Source organism: Salminus brasiliensis, chromosome 7, assembly GCF_030463535.1.
Source record: "Salminus brasiliensis chromosome 7, fSalBra1.hap2, whole genome shotgun sequence".
NCBI lineage: Eukaryota > Metazoa > Chordata > Actinopteri > Characiformes > Bryconidae > Salminus > Salminus brasiliensis.
This window is the reverse complement of record NC_132884.1, coordinates 36,664,625-36,676,729: the sequence shown is the minus strand read 5'-3', so window position 1 is coordinate 36,676,729 and position 12,105 is coordinate 36,664,625. Positions and strand designations below refer to the sequence as shown.

General features: G+C 39.8%; 1 protein-coding gene across 5 annotated transcripts in view; it reads right to left on the bottom strand.

The window, feature by feature from the left end:
- Positions 1-12,105, bottom strand: part of LOC140560375 (cadherin-22) — a 242,907-nt gene that overhangs the window by 46,032 nt on the left and 184,770 nt on the right. For all 5 annotated transcript variants that reach the window (XM_072684811.1, XM_072684810.1, XM_072684813.1 and 2 more), the window contains one exon: positions 3,865-3,986. In XM_072684811.1, the coding sequence (XP_072540912.1) occupies positions 3,865-3,986 (122 nt within the window). The remainder of the gene's footprint in view (positions 1-3,864; positions 3,987-12,105) is intronic.

The following is a 12,105-nucleotide window of genomic DNA, read 5'->3' as shown; positions in this document are numbered from 1 at the left end:
ACAGAGAATGAGAGATTCACACCTTAATAATTGGGCACACTTGTAAAAGGAGGTTATTGTACACATTACATAAGTTTGACCTCCTGTAATGAAAAATGCAGAAGATAGCTGACGCTGAACAGTGGATAGTCACGGTGCTACTTACAGATCACCCTGTAGTAACCTTGAGAATCTACAGCCTTTGCCAAAGAAAAGATGAATCAATTTTAAAAAAAAATCTCTAATTTATCACATCTAAAACTTTTAAATTAGCTCAGCGAAGATAATCACTTTAGGTGTACTTTTAAGTGATTCGATTTCAGTGGCCCAATTTAAAAGTTTGTGGAGCGAATGAGGACACATTTCAGCTTTATTCATCTCACCATCCAGCCTGTCTGGGTTATTTTATTCCAGCTTTTATTTACTTCTATGTATAGTGTTTATCATGGTTATGCAAAACCTCTCCAGTCTCCATTGTTGTCCACATTTCTCACGTTTTGACAAAATGTGAATCATTTTTCCACAATTTTCTAATAAACTAACCAATAGAAATGCCCCAAATTGATGTGGAATCAAATATTTTTACATTGACTTCCACTAAAAGTTAAGAAGGTTTTTTGCTTCTCCAGTAAAAGTTGCAGTTTTGCATGACAAAAATAATAGGTTCTTCTCTAAGGTGCTCTACTGAAGTTGTAGATTGTAAGCATTACACAGCACCAGCTGTAGATCATCTTCTTTGTATTCTTCTTCTTCTTATTATTATTATTATTATTAATATAACCTTTTATAATATATATATATATATATATATATATATATATACATATATATATATATATATATATATATATATATATATATATATATATAATTATTATTATTATTTATTATTAATTATTATTAATATATAATAACCGTTTTAATAAAGCTGTGACTTCATGACCTTAATGGAAATGATTGATATATGGGTTTTAAAATACCGTTGTAAAGACATAAATAACAGGAAAGGTTTGCCCTGTGCTGCTTAAGTTCCACCTTAAAATAGTGTTGCTTTCCGATGGCCAAAATCACTTTCTGACCAATTTAAAGCAACTCTATGGAAAATTGCCATTTCTTACTCCTATGCTCCCCCTACAGTCAGGAAGTGTAATTCGTAATGTGAGCCACCCCAAAAGAGCACACTTTTCTGGACGACCTGAGAGATAAAGAACCGAATCATGTGGACTGAGGCGGTAGAGTAATATTAGCGGGTTTTCACAAGTTCTCATGGGCGCTATTTTGCCAACGTCTCCCACATTATAAACTGCTGTCATCCAAGAGTAGCAAAGACAGTGACTCTATTTTTCCTGTTACTGTCAGCGGAGACATCATAATGTTTTGGAAGCTGTTATTTTTCAGGTAAAAATGCTACGTAGTGTTGCTTTAAGGTGGAACAGAAAATTCCAGTAAGTAACTTTAGCCTCATTGGTGCTTACAGTTTGTTTACAGTGTCATAAATCGAAACATTTTGACTTCGATGGTTATGTGATGGGGTTGGTAACATTTTCAGAAGCATTGGTGACAACACAGAAGATTTCCATGCTGTTTTAGCACATAATACAGAGGAAAAGTAATCACAGGGGTGTATTCTGAGTGTGCTTCTTTAAAACACACAGAGAATGAAAAAGCAGGGCAGCAGAGTGTAGCAAACCTATGTTGATTTATGCAGATTACAGGTGTTCCCACCCAGTGTTTTGCCAGTGTTTCAGGGACTTGAATACTATACGCTGAGAAAAACAGATTAATGATGAAGTAGTTGAATTTAAACTGATCGTTGAATGTTCAAGTCCCACGAGTGGTATCCTATCAACCAGGGACCGGCCATGGAGAATTCCACCGGTGGGCAGAGATGTATAGTAATGAAGTAGAACTACTTCTCTACTGTACTTAAGCACTAAAATACTCTATCTGTATCTACTTGAGTACTATTATTTTCTCATACTTCCACTTTTACTTTACTGCATATGTTGGATGAGTTTAATACTTTTACTTGTTACAATTATAAAAACGGTACGAGTTATTTCAAACCCACATTATCACCACCAGAGCTCTAGATGGCGCTGTCAGCGGGTTTGATGAAATCGCAATCGAGCCGTGAGCGAGCATGCTGCTGTTCTTCCTCTCACTCCACTGCTGCAGTGAGGACACTAATGCTAGAGCTCTGTTCGTTTATCTCCAGATGGAAGAAGAAGAAGAACCACCAGCAGAAACTCTATCTTCACCTCCTTCAAATACTCGTATGTGTCCGAATGGCATGAGATCTTTCAGCTGTAGTTGAATTACAGAGAGTGAAGCTCAGGGGTTTGAGCTGCTCTCCTTGCTGGTTTTACAGACGAAACTCTTGTATGTGGCGGCTTGAGTCAGTTCTGTTCAGCTCTCTCTCTTTTGGGCGAGTTTGTTTAGAGAGTTAACTGAAGACTACTACTTCTACAGTCCTGTCCTTCTACTACAGCCAGAGGAACTGTGACAGTCCTTTAGTCTGAGCATCTGAAATAATATAAACACTGATACTCAAACTTCTGACTGCTTTCTGTAAGAACTACAGAACACAGTACTGTACTTTTACTTTCAGTACTTAAGTAGTACAAATTAGAATAAACTACTCACAATACTTAAGTACAGAAAATGTTGAATACTTTAGTACTTCCACTTAAGTCTGGAGCTTAAAGATCACTTCTCCTTCAAGTCTCTTTTTTGATAGAGCACTTTTACTTTACTCAAGTCTGGCTCTCCAGTACTTTATACAGGTCTGCTGGTGGGACAGTACTTGCAAAAGGGTTAAGATATTTTGTTGCTGTTGTTGTTGTTGTGCCTCAGAAGGACACATATTTTCTGTTTACGTACTGGCAGTACTATCAGAAAACATGCAACATATCTTCTGGAGAAATATCTAAGCAGGGCTTTGAGCACAGGTACCCTTTCTGAGTTTGCAGTTCTTCTGAAAAACAGTTTATAAATTGCCTTTGGAACAAAGTGTCAGACAGATCATTCTTTCCAATTGAAAAAGGTCCAAAGTAGGATCAAGGCAATAATGAAACAATTCTGACAGAAAAGGAAAAGGGATTGGCTGTGTACTAAAACTGACACAAACTGATTGCTGAGGTTTACCTTTGTTTTTCTTTCTTTTTTTTTTTTCTTTCAGAATGGTAGCATGGAAAGCTCAAAAGGGTCAAACACACGGACCACAGGATCCTTCTGTAAAACGTTGAGATCTCAGATTGACCTCAAACCCAAACCACAAGAAGATGGACGTGGAAATTGTACATTCTCGCAAACTACATTAGCCCAGCTAGATCAGATCTGATGGCTCATGTTAAAGCTTTGGGGAAGCAAATTTGGTTAGGTGTGGCAAGCTTCCAGAGACATGCCAGCGACGCTGCTCGCGGTGATTTCACAATGCAATTAGCTTCTGACCACTTCATCACTGGAGTCAACATCCCAAAACACCTGATATTCTTCAAAGGCTCATCCACTGATAGGCATCAGCCAAGGTCCCAGCTGCCTGAGTGTCGTTGCATGATGTGTTTCGTCTGTTGCATCAAATGCCGGGCAATTTCCACAGACAGGCCTTCCTCCTTTCAAGGCTGACAGCTTTATCAATGTGGGAAACCAATGGTAACAAGCATGTCAATGACGTCCAATCAGTCATGCCGAGATATTATCCACGGTGTGGAATTGACAGTGACGGGCGAAACACAGACGATGTACCATTTTTGTAGGAAATGACATCTTAGTTTCTGCCTTTAAAAGCAGACATGACAGTGTCTGCCTGTGCCGTCGAGCGGCATTCATGATAGTCATAAAAAGTTAAAATATAAATAAATAAGCGCTGAGGCTTTATCTCACCTGGCCAGGTTTTGCGTCCTCACAGATTCTAGTTTCATAAGGGGTGGCCAGCTCAGGCGGGTTGTCATTCACATCCAGAATACGGATGCTAACTGCAGTCTGGGAAGCCATGGACTGGTTATCTGGAGGAAAAGCAAAACGGCAGGAGAAAGAGAAGAAGACAGAGAAGAGACAGGATTAACGATCAATTTGAAGGCTGCAGATTTCTCTCCTAGTCTTTCATTTCTCTGCAATATACAGCTTGATGTATAGTAGCCAATTTTATGAATACACTGTATATAGGTGGTTAATGTTGTTAGTCTTGCAGTTGAATAATCAAAAAACAATAATCAACAGTATATGCACAGTTCAATCTGCTACAATATGCATCATATTGTATCATATTCATCTCAATGATACCATTGTGAGACCACCAAGCTCAGAGCATCGATGCTTTGAACAGTTTCAATCAATAAAATACAATCAACCGCTACTTGGAACTTTCACAACAATCTGCTGCCCTAGATTTAGTGCAAATCACCCTTTTTGATTGTAAAATAACGGACCGTGCCTGCGAGTGCTGTCTCTCCCCACAGCGTAGAACATTGTTCTCATTAGAAAGCCGATTCTTCTCCATGTTTCAGAGGAAATCAGGAATTAACAAGGCCTGTTTTCAGATCAAGCTTGGCTACAGTACACGGCATGCAACTTTAATGATTAGAGTGCACTGTTGGGGTTTCCTTAATGATATAAATATACATGAACGAGCCTAATAGTGGGCTGCGAAATGATTCTAATCATGTTCTTGTTAAGACATTAAAACGTGGAAGCACCAGCCTATTTTCACTCTGAGATTCCTTTCAAGGCCGACAAAGAAACTGCGCTAAACTGCAGGAGGAGGAATTTGCTCGTTATTAGCTCAAATTAGCAGAATTGACTGTCAACTACATGCTCAACAGAATGGAAACAGGCTGATCCCCAACTGAATGAACATATAACACATAATTTCATTTAAATGCATTGAGAAAACATCACTGGCAATAGGCTAGTGTTGGTGATTATCATCATCCATCGTTAGTCTAACTTAAGGCAAATTAAATTTTGAAGACATATGCATATGGTAATAAGTAAAACTCTGATTAACATCTACACCAATCCATTAGATGCCTTTTAAAAACTTAAACACTATTAAACACTATTAAATCGTGCTAAACACGATTAAAGGCAATTAACAGGAAAAGGTGTACAATATATCCAAATGTTTGTGGACACCCCTTCCAATTAATGCATGCAGCTACTTTAAGCAGCACCCATTAATGACAAAGCAAATGCACACATACACACACAACTAGTCGTGAGCTAGAGTGATATAAAGCCCCTCAGCATGGACCCTTTCTACACTTCGTTTGGAGGAAACAGCGACTAAGCAGGTAGAATTAAATCCGGTTAGCCTGTCAGGCCTTTTAAAGCATGGTGCTTTACACCATGATTAATATATTATGATTATGATCACAGCAGTTCAACAGATTAGATGGTTTGGTAATTTATATCAATAATGTTTAAATAGTTCTGACCAGAGCAGTTCTGACCTTGTGAGTCTTGGTTCCTTCCAAGGTTTCTTCCTCCAGCTCTGAGGGAGTTTTTCCTTGCCACTGTCGCCGTTGGCTGCTTACTGGGGGTCTTTGATCCTTCATGTCTTATGTTATTTATTTTTGTCTCTGTTTTTTTACTAATTACTAATTATGTAAAGCTGCTTTGTGATGACAACAGTTGTAAAAAGATATACAAATAAATTTGACTTGACTTGAATTAACATGTTGTAAATCTATGATGGAGTCCCTCCCTCATATCTCAGCAGTGAAGTGGACCAGTTTATATATATAAAAATATTTAATATCTGAGGTTAACCATACATCAAGCATGGAATTCAATATCAGACTGTCAGCATCTTTAGAAACCATAAATTGACATTAAACTTTTTTGCATTTAGATCAAATTAGGCTCAGTAGTAACACGATACACCATTATCAAAACAAACAAGTTTTATTATACTAATGAATGGAATAATTTCCCAAGGGCTTATCGAGAAGCATAGTCATGGTCAAATACTAAACATAACTTCGTTTTTGATGTTTTCCTCTTTATCCTGGCTGTTGACATCAGTTCCAGACTGTGTGGATGCTCTTGAATGAACAGACTGTCTAATCTTCTGAAAGTTATTTTAAGAGAAACGGCAGGGTACAGCAACACCTCTGAGGACGAATCGACCTGAAGGAATCTTCCAGACATCGCAAAGTGGCATCAGCAGACAGACACTGCTTGGTCTACCTTCGCACAGTGAGCAACTGTAGTGTATATTCATGGGTAAAGCTGCCTCAATAAAACAGCAGGTAGGAAATTTCAATAGGCTAAAAGCACTATATGAGAAAATGCTCCCACTGGCAGTATAGGCAGAAAATGTGAATAGCCTAAATCACTGTATCAGAGGGTAAAGATAAGGTAACAGAGGTGATAAGAAATCCTTTTTTATTTGATTCGCTACACACACTTTTGTAACACCAAGCAAATGATATCAGTACACTAAGACTCAAGGAAATTAGAATTATCATAAAAAAAAACAGAAAATATTTTAAATTATGGGCCGCTACCTTGATCCATTCCAGGTATGGCTGTTTTTTGTTGTGGCATCTTAAAGCTAGACTGCACCACTGTAATCTCTGGAATGATGGTTGGTGCTCCTTCCAATACTTTTGGGATAAGTTAAGGAGTGTGTGAATGTGATTGTGAATGATTATCATCCATTAACCTCACTAATGCTCTTGTCGCTGAATGCAATCAAATCCTCACAGCAATGCTCCAAAATGTAGTAGAAAGCCTTCCTCCCTGAACATTAGAGACAGTTACTTTAACAAAAGCAGGATCAACTATTTTTAATACCCTTGATTTCAGAAGATCAATGAATGAGCAGGTGTCCCAATACTTTGGTCAATACAGCGTACATCAAAACCCTGACAATCGAAGCGTACACACCTGGAAAATGTGTCAAGTGTCAGGAGTACCGATCTAGGATTAGCTGCTCTGCTCCCAACTCTCCAGCTGGGATTTGTTTGAATTGCTGAGTTAAAACAATCCCATTCACATGTTAGAGCAATAAAAACTGATTCAAGATCAGTAAGCCTGCTTTCATTTCTTTGATACGAACAGCCCCTGCGCTACATTTAACTACTCATGTGTGGCTGGAATATTAAGGACAGGGATTTCAGCAGCTTACAGAGATGGCGCGCCTCTGCTGTAGGCTCACCAGATGTTGTAAGGCCACATATCTTATCAGCCAGAAAATAAACTGAGAAAAAAAAGTTTCAGGCTCCTTTAGACTGCTTCAAACTCCACTGAGCTTAGCATGGGAGTAGCAACAAACAGACTGTATGAGGAACACAGGAACAGCCCTGCACGCTGGAGGAACAGGAGTGCTCCAAGAATGGGCGAGTAATAATGTGCTTCCATCACAAAGGTCATTTGGGCCCCCTGGAAACGCCACTAAAATGACCTGATTTGATGCTTGAATGATTTTATCACAGGGTGAAACAGCTGGAAGATGGACAGAGTGGTAAATTCTTTATATAAAAACATTGTAGTAAATATTCATTATGATATGATTCAGCATTCATGAACACACTTCTACTGCGCACCTGCTCCATCATAAAACTCTACATTACTCTAAAAATAAAGGTTTCACATAGAGGCAAAGTTCAAGTTAAGCCTTGAGTCTTTAGGCTGGGCAAGTAAATAAAGCGTAAAGATAAACAATTATATATATTATATATATATTTTTACTAGGTTTGTTGGATGTTTGGATGTTGGAGGATCATCACCATACCCTAACCCCCAACTCCTCAACTCATCCCAAAACTACTAAACGAAGCACCATCACCATCATTCCAGAGAACACAGTTCCACTGCTCAACAGCTCAATGTGTATGTGGCATCTGGCATTAGGCATGGTGCCAAAAGGCTCAGAGTCTTATTCTATTGGCAATACTTCTCTACAGGGATTAGATGAGCTGTGTGTGTGTGTGTACATTTGCACATTTGGGTCACCAACTGGTGCAACTTAGAGTAGCTAAATGCATTCATTAAAAGGGGTGTCCACAAACATTTGGCCATATAGTGTACCTTTGGAGTTTAGCCTGTTCACACTAGCTAGGGATCACTTCTAAGTGGACAATTAAGTCTTTCTTGTTCTGCAAAGCCTACCTAGCCCACCAATTACAAATTCCCAATTGGCATCTCTTAAGATGAGAACTAGGAACTAACTAAGGAACTAAACAAAAGCCTGTCTTCCTAGATAGCTGACCATCTTTCAGATGTTCTTAAAGCCTCATTAAAGAAAACAACGCATCGGCTCTGATTTCACTCCCTGACTCATACCCTCAAGCATCCAGGGAGGGCCGGCTCCAGACAGACGTGGCCTGCCTCGTGTCCTAGTTGGCGGTGAATGAGGTTATCTGACTTTGACTGCAGATGCCATAAGCATTAGACGAAGCAGCTTCTTAACATCTTCTTCATCAGCTTCCCGAAGCCTTCGACACTCTCAAATGTCACACAAATGTCACAAAGACCAGCGCAAATTATTGTTGCTATAATCTGGCATTTCGGAGGACAAGATTCGTTGCACTCGACGCGTCAGATCACTTTAACATTGTGAAGGCCTGGGTAATTGTTCCTAGGGATGAAGTGTGCATTGCATTAAAGTCAATGCTTCAAAGCTGTTTGCTGCAGATGCTGTTTAGTTGAACGCTGGGTGTCAGATCTGGTGTTGTTGGACGCTGATGCTCTGTGTACTAATGCCACGGCTGCGGATGCAACCTGTGAATCATCCTGCGTCTGAACTTCAGGGTTTTTCCTGCAGAAGACACAGCCCGGCTTAATTAAACCCGCCGCCTCCAAACACACACTCAGCCTTGGCCTCATGCCGGGAAACAAACTCGCTGCCTCCTCTGCATAATTTGATTACTCTCTTAAAACCTTTACTTGGATGGCTTCTTAAATATTGTTCGCTGGAGCTGCTGACTCTATTTACTGGATTCTCATTAAAAAAGACAAAAGGGATGGAGTTGCAATAAGCAAGCCTTCATTAGAAAACGGAGTGCTACCGTGCTAAAATCTGATCAACTGAGCCGTATTCGAGGATGTAAAATACTCAATATAGACACAGCAGTGACCTCACAACCAATTCTGTATTAGTGCATCATGAGATTAAACCCCATTGTGCAGTTGGATGTGTGAATATTATCTTTCTTGGCAACTGTATGCTACTGTAAACAGACTACATTTATTGGCAGAGGGATTGTTTATGGTGATTATTGCTAGAAATTAATCAAATTATTAGTTCAAAATGTGTGTATTTATCAGATGTTTAATATTACACGGGACTCAAGCAATAAGCCATGTGAGGCCATGTGTTAGAGTACATATCAGTTAACCCTCCTCTTATGGGCAACTGTAAGAAACAGCAATACAGCAATCATTTTCCTAGGTCAAACTGACCCTGTGCCTATGTTGAACCATCTGAAAATAGCTACTTTATATGGCTACAAAATTTTACTGTAAACTATACAGTGAGGAAAATAAGTATTTGAACACCCTGCGACTTTGCAAGTTCTCCCACTTAGAAATCATGGAGGGGTCTGAAATTTTCATCTTAGGTGCATGTCCACTGTGAGAGACATAATCTAAAAAAAACAATCCGGAAATCACAATGTATGATTTTTTAATCATTTATTTTTGTGTTACTGCTACAAATAAGTATTTGAACACTTGTGAAAATCAATGTTAATATTTGGTACAGTAGCTTTTGTTTGCAATTACAGACGTTTCCTTTAGTTTTTCACCAGGTTTGCACACACTGCAGCAGGGATTTTGGCCCATTCCTCCACACAGATCTTCTCCAGATCAGCCAGGTTTCTGGGCTGTTGCTGAGAAACACAGAGTTTGAGCTCTCTCCAAAGATTTTCTATAGGGTTTAGGTCTGGAGACTGGCTAGGCCACTCCAGAGCCTTGATATGCTTCCTATGGAGCCACTCTATGGTTATCCTGGCCGTGTGCTTTGGGTCATTGTCATGTTGAAAGACCCAGCCACGACCCATCTTCAGTGCTCTAACTGAGGGAAGGAGGTTGTTCCCCAAAATCTTGGAATACATGGCCCCGGTCATCCTCTCCTTAATACAGTGCAGTTGTCCTGTCCCATGTGCAGAAAAACACCCCCAAATCATGATGCTTCCCCCCCCATGCTTCACAGTAGGGATGGTGTTTTTGGGATGGTACTCATCATTCTTCGTCCTCCGAACACAGCGAGTGGAATTAAGACCAAAAAGTCTCATCTGACCACAGAACTTTCTCCCAGGCACACCTTCCTATTTATTTCTCTCATATTTTTAACACAAACATCTCACTTAAGAGTTGATGGTTGTGGGACAAGCCATCATTAGACCCGTTGACCGTCATTTGACCCTTTGACCTATTCATTTATATGTTTATAACATGCTCCAAAAATAATAATAATAAACAATTATGTATTATTACACTTACTACACGTAACAGAAGGGGTGAGGGATATTTTGAGAATGCCGTAAAGTGACTCTTATCGCTTGTTAACATCGCAGTAACACACAGCCTCTAGTGGCTCATTGCTTTACTTTACCTGGAAGTTATATCTGCATTCTTCCTGCATGATGACTGAGAGCGAAGCTGGGAGACGCTGCTTGAAAAAGTGTCATTTAGTCTCGCTCTCTCTCTCTCTCTCTCTCTCTCTCTCTCTCTTTCTCTCTCTCTCTCTCTCTCTCTCTTTTCTCTCTCTACATCAAACGTCCTTTCCTCCTAGATAAAGACGTAACAGCCTAGCGTGGTATCTTCTTCCCCTAAGGGTTGGGCATGTTACTTTTCCCCTCAATTTACCTGTCTTTAAAAAAAATAACTGCCTGCAATTTGATATCAAACACACTATCAAAGCCCCCAGAAATTATATGTCACTCTCTGCCGATAGATAGGATTCGGCAGCCACTGAACGGTTTGTCAGCACTACTGCTGAAAGCACGGCTTGTCTGATGCTCTAACCAACAGTAGCCTGCAGTGTGGAAGGGGCTTGAGGGGTGGAGGTGTGTCTGAAGGGGTTGGCAAGATGAGAGAAAAATTGTCCTGGACAGCATCTGAACACAATTCCCCCACCGCAAGCATTTGTTGGACTTGTTGGTACAATTTGATATTCTGCTCTTAAAATGTCTTTTTAAGACAAAGACACCCATAGTGGTTGGTGTGGCACAACAGATAACACCACTATCTGCCACTGAGCTACAGCACCATGTGGGAGACTGGGGTTCGATTCCTGGTCTGAGTGACTATGCTGCACTACACCAATAAGAGTCCTTGGGACTAACACTACATTGGCCCACCTCTGTAATACGAGTAACCTTGTAAGTCGCTCTGGAAAAGAGTGTCAGCTAAATGCTGTAAATGTAAATGTAAATATTCACCATTAGTGTTGGCCTTTAACCCAGCAGTGAACACACACACACTAGTGAGCAAACACATACAGCACACAGTGAGCACATGTGCCCTGAGTGACGGGCAGCCATCTGCCGCATCCAGGGCCCAACAGTGGCAGCTTACCAAGCCTGGGTATTATACCCACAACCCAGTCATCAATAGCCCGGTGCTCTAACCGCTGAGCCACCACTGCCCCAAATAACTAGTACACAGTCTGACAACAGCTACTGCTGTTAAAACCAGTGTGTATTTTTAACCAACTGAAGAAACCCCAACTTTATTGAATGTAAAAAAAAATAAAACACAAAGCTTTCTAGACTGCTTAATATTGCAGGATGACTGGAAAGCTACAAAGTACACCTTTTACAGATTTTCTGTAGCAATGTGCTCAAAGCAGAAATAAGGAGGTTTTTATTCAGACTTTCTGCTGCATTCTTCTGACCAATATGAACATTTGTATCACTGGTACTGAAACCAGTTTATGGTTTATAAAAGGCACCAATGGATGCATTTACTGAGTTCTTCAATTTATAATAGTAAGTGTGTGACTTTGGGTGGGGGTGAAAAATGCTCAGATACGATGTTACAAGCCTGTTTACAACCCTGTTATTGTGCATCATTTGACCCGCATTTGACCCTTAAATATATACACTTAGTCATTTTCCATATATGTTCATTACAAGCTTCCAATAAATAAATAAATAAATAAAATAATAATAA